This window comes from Phyllopteryx taeniolatus, chromosome 3 (genome assembly GCF_024500385.1).
Source record: "Phyllopteryx taeniolatus isolate TA_2022b chromosome 3, UOR_Ptae_1.2, whole genome shotgun sequence".
Lineage (NCBI taxonomy): Eukaryota > Metazoa > Chordata > Actinopteri > Syngnathiformes > Syngnathidae > Phyllopteryx > Phyllopteryx taeniolatus.
The window spans coordinates 21,622,929-21,635,037 of record NC_084504.1 but is presented as its reverse complement, the minus strand read 5'-3'; the positions used below and the strand labels follow the sequence as shown (position 1 = coordinate 21,635,037).

The 12,109-nt window shown below is 40.9% G+C and overlaps 2 protein-coding genes across 3 annotated transcripts; both read right to left on the bottom strand.

Annotated features, from left to right (window-relative positions):
* Nucleotides 1–70: 70 nt before the first annotated feature.
* Nucleotides 71–2,166, bottom strand: dynll1 (dynein, light chain, LC8-type 1). Of its 2 annotated transcripts, none has more exons than XM_061767581.1 (3): nt 2,012–2,166; nt 1,278–1,416; nt 71–409 (listed from the first exon to the last, which is right to left on the bottom strand). In XM_061767581.1, the coding sequence occupies exons 2-3, from the start codon at nt 1,407–1,409 to the stop codon at nt 272–274; spliced, it is 270 nt and encodes an 89-aa protein (XP_061623565.1). In that variant the 5' UTR covers nt 1,410–1,416; nt 2,012–2,166; the 3' UTR covers nt 71–271. The 2 variants fall into 2 exon arrangements, with proteins under 2 accessions (XP_061623565.1, XP_061623566.1); XM_061767582.1 differs by having other exon boundaries at nt 2,008–2,143.
* A 1,488-nt stretch (nt 2,167–3,654) lies between these two features.
* On the bottom strand, nt 3,655–11,996 carry polb (polymerase (DNA directed), beta). Its single transcript, XM_061767579.1, has 14 exons — nt 11,780–11,996; nt 11,417–11,474; nt 11,175–11,241; nt 10,675–10,749; nt 10,527–10,585; nt 9,069–9,118; nt 8,922–8,973; nt 8,786–8,840; nt 7,573–7,645; nt 7,427–7,497; nt 7,263–7,349; nt 7,062–7,129; nt 6,837–6,976; nt 3,655–4,439 (listed from the first exon to the last, which is right to left on the bottom strand). The coding sequence occupies exons 1-14, from the start codon at nt 11,838–11,840 to the stop codon at nt 4,345–4,347; spliced, it is 1,011 nt and encodes a 336-aa protein (XP_061623563.1). The 5' UTR covers nt 11,841–11,996; the 3' UTR covers nt 3,655–4,344.
* Between the last annotated feature and the right edge of the window lie 113 nt (nt 11,997–12,109).

Below are 12,109 nucleotides of genomic sequence, written 5' to 3'. Positions count from 1 at the left end.
CTGGAACTTTTTTTTTTTTTTTTTAAATCATGAACCAAGTGTTAAAAGTAGACAATTAATAGGCACCGGATGCAGAAAGCTTAACATGTTTAATTTAAAAAAGACATGTAAATGTAACAGACAAAAATAAATACATGTTTGATTTGTTTAGATGGCCACATTTTAATCCTCAAAACAAAAAAGTAGAAAGCACAAAAAAGGCAGCGCCCCCAGGAATGAGTGCCTTTGTCGAGTCAGTAACGTGGTGTAGTTTTAACGGTGTGTGCTCTTCTCAGCCAGACTTAAAGAGCAGGATGGCCACCTGGCCCAAGTAGAAGTAGATGAAATGTTTTGTCTCGTGAGTCACGTAGCTGCCGAAGTTCCTTCCCACAATGCAGTGCCAGGTCGGGTTGTATTTCTTGTCGAACTCCTGCCACGGAGAATACCACATTGTTAAAAGCCCACTTGGTGTTCTTTAATCTTAGTTCCATATCTTTCAACTACATGGGTCCACCCTGTGTGGCTGATTGTCACTGTGTACATAGAGCGCCGCTACTTTACACTTTTGCAGCATAGGAACAAAGACAGTCTTGGGGACTTGTTAGTCCTCCTTTAAACTTGATGGACATCCCTTATTGAGCTGAAAAACCAGACATTGGGCTTTCCTTGTGTCACGAGCTGCAATACATAAAATTATGAACAAAAGTTCATTACATAATGTTGGTTAAGTCCAGGGTGTCCCCAAAAATTACATTATTTTAGAGTCTAAAAACAGCCAGTTCTCACGCAAATGAGCTCATCAAATACATTTTACTCGAAAGTCACAGTACACAAAATTTAGGAAAAATATAATCCACGTCTCCAAAATTGGTTATGAAAGCTAAATTATAATTTTGATGAATACATATTTTTAAAACTCATTGACATATACCATTCCACATTGTATATTGCAATGTATATATATACTGCTCAATTCTTGTTAGATGCAATCAGCATTTCGCTGCATCTTGTACTTGTCAATTATGTATTCATCCAAACAAATGAAGCCCATTTAATTTACTTTGGACATATAACCAGGTATTCATATCGAAGAAAAAAATTCCAAAATAGCATGATATGCCACACCAAATGCTCTCATGCACCCTAAATGCTTCAGGGGCCATAGGTTGCCCAGGCTTTGGGACCCAGTTGTGCACAGCTTCGAGGGTTAAAAAAAAAAAAAGAGTGTTGTTTTGTTTTGTTTTTTTGTCAATTACGACATGATTCCAGCCAAATTGTGTGTCTTAGTAGTTTCATACCTTCTTGATGTAGGCAGCGATGTCTTTCTCGATGTTGTACTTCTCCAGGGCCTGTGTGGCACACTCCACGGCGTCCTGCTGCATGTCCTCGGACATGTCAGCATTCTTGATCACTGCTTTCCTGTCAGACATGGTCGCCCTGGGAGACGACGACGACAACAACAACAACAACAACAAAAATACATTTATTAGTTTCTCCATTTCGGTGACACAGACCAATTTGTCATTACATAAGGAGTACAGTAGTGCACAAGGCACGGGGACATTTGGACGAGCTATTTCCACTTGCGTTGCATAACTTCCACCGGTGGCGGTGTGAGTGGATGCGCGCGCTCGAGAGTTGTTTCTATGGAGACGCGAGAGGGATATTTGACTTTTTTTTTTCCCTCCGTCCAAAATAAATAAATAAATAAATAAACTACACTTGACGTAGCTGACCTTGTTGACACCGTGAGGGACGTTCATGCATCAGACGCACGGATGACAAACAAAGCCACATGCAATTGTAACACAAGCATATCGTTGGAATATTGTCATTTAAATTAAGCAATGCATTTCAAGGAAAAGTAGCTAGCATCACACAGCTACATGCTAAAATGGGCGAGCTGTTGATTGTACCGCGACATCGAGCTGTGCATCGGATCACCGTACAAAACAGATTTTAAAAATGCACAGTTGCTACAAATGCATAATTATTTCGAACAAACACACTCAATTTTCTAAAATTCACCTACTAGTTTGTTGTTTGGTGTTGGTTTAGGTTTACACAGAGAAGCCCTCCGGTAGCCCAACTCGTGCGAAGTGGTGCACACGAGTGTGATGTGGGTGTGTAGCGCTCGGGCGCTGAGTCTGCTCCGTGCTTATTGGCTGATGGCAGCAGAAGGGGCGCCGCGATTGGCTAAACTCCTCCGGTCTCGCCGGTCTTTCTCCCTGCATTTTATTTCAGACCGTCATGCCTTGCGGGGTCGTCGTTACCACGGAAACCGTGAGCAATAGCAAGTCATGGACTGATTCAGTTATTTTACGCACAAGATACCAAATAATTTAATAACAAACGGTTGATTTTAAATTAAAAAGAAATTATTCAATACTTTTTTTCATTCAACATTTCATTGTTTAGTATATTAACAATCAATCGTATGCTGTACTTTTTTTCGACAGACCTCATTTTGTGAATATTAACTGTTAATCTTAAAATAGGGAAATGCATGTTCAATATGACGTTAAAAAATGTCTTTACACGTACAAGTGTCCATGGGAAGTGGAGCTACAGTGGAAGAAGTCTACACACCCCTTTTCAAATGACACGGTTTTGTGGTATTTCAAAAATGTGACCAAGGTAAATAATTTCAAAACATTTTCCTCCATTAATGTGGCCTATGACCTGTTCAACTAAAAGTAATTTTGAGAGAGAAAGTAAAACTAAACAACTGAAATAATTTGTATGCACAAGTGCATATTCAAACTAATGTTAAACGGGAGTCAGCACAATTTAAAATGCCCCCAAATAACATTAAATCAAGTTCAGCTGTTGTAGTTGGCTTTTCCTGACATTTTTGTGGTCACATCTTACCCCACAAGCCATGGTCTGCAGTAAGCTTCTATAGCATCGGAGGGATCTGAATTTTCAAAGGTATCATTTAGGAGAAGGGTATAAAAGGATTTCCAAGGCATTAAATATACCATGGAACACTGATGACAGTCATCACCAAGTGGAGAAAATATACGGCACAAGTTTGACATTACCAAGACATTGACATCCCTCCTAAATTGACACACTTGAAAATGTATCATGGTGCAATGAAACCAAGGTTAAAAATTTTTGCAAGAATTCCAAAAGGTATGTTTGGCACAAATACAACACTGCGGGTCATCAAAAAAAGACCATACCTGCAGTGAAGCATGGTGGTGGCAGCATCATGCTTTGGGTCTCTTTTTCTTCAGCTGGAACTGGGGCCTCCGTCAAGGTAGGGAGGGAATTATGAAGCGTTCCAAATAGCACAAAACTTTCAGGCTTCTATTAGTAAGGGGGGGAAAAGCCAGGAGAAGACCCACTAAAACAGCAAAACTTTATTTTGGGTGAGTCAGAGGTACTTTAAATGGTAGCCAGCGTGTGACTCCCATTTAACATTGGTTTGAATGAGACTTGTGCAACCGCATTATTATTATTATTTAGTTATTTTACTTCCCCTCATCAGATCTTTTTCTCAAGAGTTGTGCAGGTTGCAATGTTGGAAAACATTTGACAAATTATTTTGTGTTTTTCTCTTTTTTTTTTGTATCACAAAAACCTGGCTTTTGAACAGGGGTGTGGAGACCTTTTATATCCCATGTATCCCTAAATAAGTCACTATTGTAGTGTAAGCAGAAGCAAGGCCATTTTTTTCTGGTCTTTATTTGCAGCCATCTAGACCAAATGCTACTGCTGCATTTGATTCTGTGAACTACAGTAGTTACTCGTTAACAATCTGACCAATCACTGCTGTGAAAATGAAATGACACATTGCAAATGAGACTAGTATGGCAGCAATATTGACACATCTGTGACAAATGCTCATCTTAAACATCATTTTACCCACAATAGTCAATAAGAAAACACACACACAAGCACGCACACGATACCCATTTAAATCAGGATAAACAGCATCTTATTTTGTAACATAATCATCAAGACTTGGGACGAATTACAATTTCAAGGTATTTATTTAAAAAAAAAATTATAATAATAAAAAATAAAAAAGACATTTTGAGTACTCAGCCCGACAGGTAATAATGGCCAGACTATGTAGAGATCGGTGACTCATGGGTTCAAGTACTGTAATGGCTTCTTGGCGTGTTCTATTAAACTCAATTTTAAAGCATCTTTGCAGGTGTTCATACATACCTTTTGCTAAACATTGATGACACAGTAGAACATGACAACAACATTAAAAAAAATATTGTACTGCCCATTGTCAGTGCACAAAAATGAAGTAACACTTAAAAAAAAATACCCCCAAATAACCTTCACCTTTGCATGCTTGTGTCACTAAATCTAATTTTCAAGACTTAAAAGCCATCTTTGTCTTTATTCACTGCGATCCTTAGGCTCCTTGTATTTGTATTGGATGTATTCAAAGATATCTTTTTCACTATCCACCAACAGAGGCTCCCCTGCCACACCTACAACAAAGCAACAAAGAGCAATGATTGTTAGTTCAATGGTAAACAACACAAGACTGAGATCACAGGGCCGTGACAAACGTCCTGAAAAGTATGTCATTGTTTGTTTAAAAAAAAAAAACAATATTTGACTGACTTTCCTAGTACAGTATTTAGGCTCTGAGATACTATGGCAAAGCAGAAATTTGACCAGGGGCATTTAAAAAAATTGAATCTTGTCCATTGCAGATAAAATGGAGAAAATAAATAAAGTGTTTGATTTGAGTTTAGAGTGACCCGATTTAGGAGTTTTGAGAGGCCAGTCTATTTTTTCTTTTACTTGCAAGCAAACATTTGAGATACGAGCGCAATATGGTGGCAGTGAGCTCAACTCACATAACAACAAGCTGCTTAAAAAAAAAAAAAAAGCCTTCAAGCCATTTATTGTCCCTCCCAGTTGAAGTTTACTGTTAAACTAAACATAAAACAAAGAGAACACACGTGGATTTTAAAACAACCACATAGCTTTGCTTTTGCAGAGTCCGTTTAGCTTCATGGTAATAAACAATGCAAAATGCCAGAGTAGGGCTAATGAAAAGCATCAGTGTTGCGGTGTTATAACCCTCCAAGCAATAGATACTTTAACACAAACAGCAGCGAAATGCATATACACAATCAAAATAATACTCACAGGTATATATTTTTTTATACTTAGGGAAAAATGACAACTAAAGCTAGTTTACAGAGTCAGTTGTAAACTCTGTGTGTGTGCGTGTGTCTTGTTGCTTATACTGCCTCTAGGTGGCCAAGGAATGCACACCAGGAGCAGCAGCACAATATCCATTGAATTGAAGCAGAAAATGTGGACAATATTGTAGTGCTGTTTTCCTGTTTAAAACCACCCTTGTATTTTTTTTTTCTTGGGGGAATGGAACAGATTAATGGCATTTCATGGTCACAGAACAAATTAATCTCTTATCTCAAGGTCACACTGTACTTTTATGAATGCAGTTGTCATGCTCCTCACTTTGTGCTCAATGCAGACATAAGTGAAATCCTAAATGTGTGGCCTCATCTAGCAACAAACGCTTAACGTAAAAAAGCTGAGTGTCGCATCATCTTCTTTACCTTTCAGCTGTCCCGTTAGGGGTCGCCACAGCGCGTCATCCTTTTCTATGTAAACCTCCCGCATCCTCCTCTCGAACACCAACTGCCCTCATGTCTTCCCTCACGACATCCGTCAACCTTCTCTTTGGTCTCCCCCTGGCTCTCTTGCCTGGCAGCTCCATCCTCATCATCCTTCTACCAATATACTCACTCTCTCTCCTCTGGACATGTCCAAACCATCGAAGTCTGCTCTCTCTAACTTTGTCTCCAAGACATCTAACCTTGGCTGTCCCTCTGATGAGCTCATTTCTAATTGTATCCAACCGGGTCACCTCAAGAGCGAACCTCAACATCGTCATTTCCGCCACCTCCAGCTCTGCTTCCTGTTGTCTCTTCAGTGCCCCCAAAAACATGCATGGTAGGCTGACTCGCGACCCTTGTGAGAATAAGCGGTATTGAAAATGAATGGATATTAAGAGCAGTGCTAATGTTGAAACTGTGCAAAGTGTTAAAGTGGCTTACAAAAAGTCCCTGCAAAGTAAATTCATATATGTGTTCTTTAATACATTATACATGTTTGAAATATAATTGCCTGAAAAGACTGAGAACTATATAGTTCTGAATTGTGGCAATATAAACAGTTTTTCTGATTTTTTTGGGCATGGCTAAAACAGTTGCCCGGTGACGTAGTTGGGCAATCGGCATGAGGCCCACCTCCTCAAATTTGATCTGCAACAAATACATTTTGGTACCTTATAAATGGGAGAAGAATTAAAAGACCATTCTGCCACTGACTAAGAGCAATGAGCTTGATTCTCTCGGTCTGTATCTTGTAGCGCAGAAATGGATTCTGGCTCTGGTTGCTCAAAAATGTAAGGGATGTGTAGGCATAAGAACATTGCTAGACAAAGTAGCATCCATTTTCCGGGCTGTAGTAGTGGCATTTGATTGACAGTTGAGTGGGTCGTGGTTTCAGCGCAATAAGGGGAGAGTCCACAGCATTTGAGAGAGAAGACAATGGCTTGATTTTTCACAATTTGTAATCCCCATTTTACATATCTGGCAATTTTTTTTCCATCAAATTTGGCAGGGTTATTAACAACACTTCTCTGGTGTGTCAAATTTTCCAGCGATATATATTTTTTCCCGATCTCTTTTTTTGGGATGAAAACTTAGACCTACGATGCTAATGCATTTGAATATTGGTCTGGATGGTGGTACTTGGTAAGTTAAATATTTTTGTAGTAAGTTCGAGAATCACCAAACCATACAATAGGTATGAAAGCAAGCAGTGTAGTGGATATGACTCACCGGTGACCCCAAGTGGTCGTATGGTGTATTCATTGAGCGTAAAGCCCTTCTCCAAGGCGTGAGTTCTCATGCTTTTGTTGAAGATATCACTTCCGGTGAAATAAAGAACGCCACAGTAGTACTGGTCCTTGGGGATTAACCTTAATGCAAAGAGCAGGGGACCATGGTAACATAAATACAGCATCTTAAAATAAAAAAATATATACAGGGAGGGGAATACAACACCTGATATCAATGCGCCTGTGAAGGTATTCTTCCTCGTTTTCATCTCCATGTTGCAGTTGACAAACTCCCTGGGAAATAAAAGAGCCGGCCGGTAGATGGTCATCATGTGCTTCATGTGTACATGTACGCTTGTGCATTGACTGTTCTAACCGCATTAGCAGTCAAAACATTGAACACGTGAAGGAGAGCATGTAGCCTCACCATGAACTTGGAGTCCCCTTTGGATAGAGTGTCAGTCACAAAGCCGATCGACTCCAAATGTTCCACCACAGCATGGAGGAGCTTTGGCTGAAGAACACATTTTTAAATAAAGGTTACATTGAATTACACGTCGACGCGTATTTGCACTTGATTAAGAAGCTTACTTGCTTCTCTGTCTGAGAGGTGAAGTCTGGGTGGGTCAGCAAAATATCAATATCACCACTCGATGCAGCACCTGCAAATTTCAAGTGAAGGGCTCGTTAAAAAAAAAAAAAGGCTCAACAGTGCAAAACCATGGGGAAGTTTTTACCTCTCCTGTAACTTCCACAGATTGTTCCAATGTATTCGGTGTCAACCTTTGTCAACTCGTCAAGGATAAGTGTCTGCATCAGAGCACAGTTTTAGATCATGTATTGTACACGGTTTCCAAAAAGTTGACTTCATTTTGATCTCATAAAAATTTCCGTTCAAATAATCCAAAATGTTTTTGAATGATGTGTAAAAACTCAACCATCCATCCATTTTCTGAGCCGCTTCTCCTCACTAGGGTCGCGGGCATGCTGGAGCCTATCCCAGCTATCTTCGTGCAGGAGGCGGGGTACACCCTGAACTGGTTGCCAGCCAATCGCAGGGCACATACAAACAAACAACCATATTCGCACTCACATTCACACCTACGGGCAATTTAGAGTCTCCAATTAATGCATGTTTTTGGGATGTGGGAGGAAACCGGAGTGCCCGGAGAAAACCCACGCAGGCACGGGGAGAACATGCAAACTCCACAAAGGGGGGGCCAGGGATTGAACCCCGCTCCTCAGAACTGTGAGGCTGACACTCTAACCAGTCGTCCACCGTGCTGCTTGTAAAAACTCAGTGTAATGTTAAACATAAGTAGGGCAGCAACTATCAAATATATTTAGAATCGATTATTCTACCGATCATCCCATCAATTCATCAAGATAGATTCATTTATCAGATAGAAATTGACTTTGCATTATTATATTGAAAAATAACAAAATGTGCATGTGGGCTGCACGGTGAGCGACTGGTTAGAGGTGTACCCCGCCTCCTGCCCGACGATAGCTGGGATAGGCTCCAGCACGCCCGCGACCCTAGTGAGGAGAAGCGGCTCAGAAAATGGATGGATGGATGGAAAAATGTGCAGCAGGTATTATTGTTGTCCACTTGGGGTCGCCATCCTCACGTTCCACACTAAAATACAAGGGCGTGTGGCTTTAAAGGGTGGGGCTTTGCCTGGTGAGTGACGTAGGTGTAGCAGCTCATGTATGAATGTGCTTATTACCCGTTTATGTTGTTACCGTTTGTTCAACAAAATGATTGAATGTGCTGGGTCTATCCTTGACCACTTTTGGGGGTATTAAAATACGTTCTAACTAGCGGTTGTAGGCTGTAGTAAATTACCTAACATTTATACCTTGTGTTGGTGATCTTAAATATATTTTAGATGATTTTTTCCCCAGTATATAAAGTAATAATAATAAAAAATAAAAAAAATCGATCACCTCCATCTTTTCCATCTCAGCTCGTGGAATCCTTTTCTCAAAGTCCTCAAAATACCTTTATGGGTTAAAATTATCCATCTATCAACATCAGGGCTTTTTGATTAAATCTTATTTGACTATTTGTCAGCAAACTCACTTGAGCCCAATCTGTTGATGATGGTTAAGCTTGTGTTCCATCTTTTTCAAATCTAAAAGCACAAAATCAAAAAGCAAATTCACACACCTCAAAGATGAATCTCAAGACAGACTTATTGACCTTGTGCAATGTAAGAGCGCAACAAACCGTCAAGACTCTTCACGCCTTCTTCGAAGAACTTCCTGGCAGCAGCCGGGCTAAAGGGGACAGCAAAGAGAGGGATTGTGTTACTATTTTATACCGCTTACTCCGTTCAGGAAGCGCAGTTGAGCTGGAGTCTATGCCAGCTGACGTTGGGGAAGAGGTTGCGTACATGCCGGGCTAGTTGCCAGTCAATCGCAGGGCACATGTAGACAAACATCCTTTCACACACACACCTTTGAACTTCTGAGCGTATTTAATGAACTTAACATCCATGGTTTAAATGCAGAAAGGCCAGAGCCAAGATTCGGACCTCTGAGACCTACTAGCAACCATTTATTATTAGGTGGGAGCATTGCTAATACACTACTGTAATACTAAAGAAGCTTGCCTCCAAATTGTAATTCTTCTCGGGGCAATTAGCAGGTCCTCAGTGGACTCATTGTTACTTTCGATATTAACTGTATTTATTAATTATTAATGATGGCGGCACGGTGGGCGACTGGTTAGCACATCTGCCTCACAGTTCTGAGGACCGGGGTTCAAATCCCAGCCCCGCCTGTGTGGAGTTATCATATTCCCCCCGTGCCTGGGTGGGTTTTCTCTGGGTACTCCGGTTTCCTCCCACATCCCAAAAACATGCAGGGTAGGTTAATTGAAGACTCTAAATTGCCCGTCAGTGTGAAGGTGAGTGCGAATGGTTGTTTGTTTGTATGTATGTGCCCTGCAATTGGCTGGCGACCAGTTCAGGGTGTACCCCGCCTCTCTCCCGAAGATTGCTGGGAGAAGCTCCAGCATGCCCGCGACCCTAGTGAGGAGAAGCGGAACGGAAGATGAAAGAATGAATGAATGAATAATAATTAATATTCACTTATGTGAAGACACTGATCATGTTAATGATTTTCCCATAATAATTAGGAAACAGGCGGCACGGTGGCCAACTGGTTAGAGCGTCAGCCTCACAGTTCTGAGGTGCGGGGTTCAATCCCCGTCCCCGCCTGTGTGGAGTTTGCATGTTCTCCCCGTGCCTGCGTGGGATTTCTCCGGGCACTCCGGTTTCCTTCCACATCCCAAAAACATGCACGGTGGGTTGATTGACAACTCTAAATTACCCGTAGGTGTGAATGTGAGTGCGAATGGTTGTTTATTTCTATGTGTCCTGCGATTGGCTGGCAACCAGTTCAGGGTGTACCCCGCCCCCTGCCCGATGACAGCTGGGATGGGCTCCAGCACGCCCGCGACCCTAGTGAGGAGAAGCGGCTCAGAAAATGGATGGATGGATGGATAATTAGGAAACATAAATATTTATATGCAACACTCATCTTACATTTTCAAATGATCACTTATACAACACGCATCACTAGTGAGTAATTTTAAGAACAGGCCCGCGGGCTACACATGGTCCTTGGGGGCTACCTGGTGACCTTGGACACAACGTTGGTGACACCTGTTTTAGACACATACCCAATTCCAGTTACCCTTGTGAGAAAATTGATAGACGAGCTGGTGTCGTCCTTTCGAATCTGAAGAGTAATAGAAATAAAGGTAGAGTTACTTGTCTGTGATATTGACTGCACCATGAGTGAATGAAATGTGTTTTCCAATAACTCACCTTTTCCAGTTTCCGTAGGGTTCCTGTCTGTAGGTACTCGTCTATCTTTTCAGCTATTTTAGCTCCAACGCCATCCTGTAAACACATCCATGGCACCATGAGAACATTAGTGGAGAAGAGACTCATGACGCACAAAAACGAATTATACGAACCTTGTGAGGATACGCGGAACAGAAAATGGATGGAAGGATAAAATCTATTTAGTAGAGCTGTATATTTTTATAACTGAGTGTTTGACCGATTAGCCAATCAATTAATTGAGCAACCGGAAAAATGCATTATCAAACAATACCAACACATAATACAGTAAAGTGCATGTGAAATGTGTTTTTGTCCACTTGGGGATGCCATCCTCACGTTCTTTATTGTGTATCAGTGACTTTGATTGTGTGTGAGTGTGGCTTTAAAAAGGTGGGGTCTGACCTGGTAAGGGACGCATATTTAAAATGTCACCAACGCTGCTATGGATATTATAACACTTATTCAGTGCATGCACGTACCAGTTTCTTGGCTTCTTCACCATTTTTTATCTTTTGAGGGTACTTGGCAATTGTAGAGGCTGCTTTCCTAAAATAGAAAAAGGATCAATAAAAAAGTATAAGACACAATTCAATGGATTTAAGCAATATTGCTAATGACAAAAGTGCTCCATTCACAAATGATTAGATGTGGGTCTCCAATTTCATGTCTCTGTCTCTCTGTTTCAGTCTTTAGGCTTCTTTATACTTGTCTTGATTATTACCTGTAAGCATTGTACTTGTGAATTGCCCTGTTGACGTTCTTCTCGTAGTTGGCCAACTCTGGAAAGACAATAGAAATTATGTTCAATTCGCGTTACGTGACTACGGTATACTGTACCTTTAATACCAGCAATTAAAGGGACCGATTTAGCTGCAGGCCGGGGGCGTTTAAATGTCTCAAAAGTGACCGGATCCGTTTACAATCTACTTTTAGACTTCATATCAACCTACATAGCACGACTTACAAAGGAAATCTCACCTGCAAGTTTTTTGCAAGTTAACTCAATGCAAATATGAGAAAAACACAGCTGTCACTGTAACTCGCGTTAGCTCGCTCAGCAGTTAGCTTGTATTCCCGCACATACCCACAAGAAAGTCTGTTATTCCCTCGTTGAGAGATTCCTGTGGGGCTTTTCTTTTGCTCATGGCTGAGTCGTCAAATTGCCAAATGTCCGGTGGAAATTCCAACTACTTTAGAAAAGCGTATAACACGTTTAATGTCTTTCTAGAGTGCTAGTGTCTGGCTAGCACATTAGCTAAGTGAACAATAAAGGGGGCAGGTCGTCGTGCGTAATTTACGTGATGACGTAACATTTACTCCAGTGGGTTTGACTTGACTTTGGTTTTGCAGTTTGAAATAAAGTTTTGGATTCAAATTTCGAAAACAATTTCAACAAATGTTCGACATCGCTGTT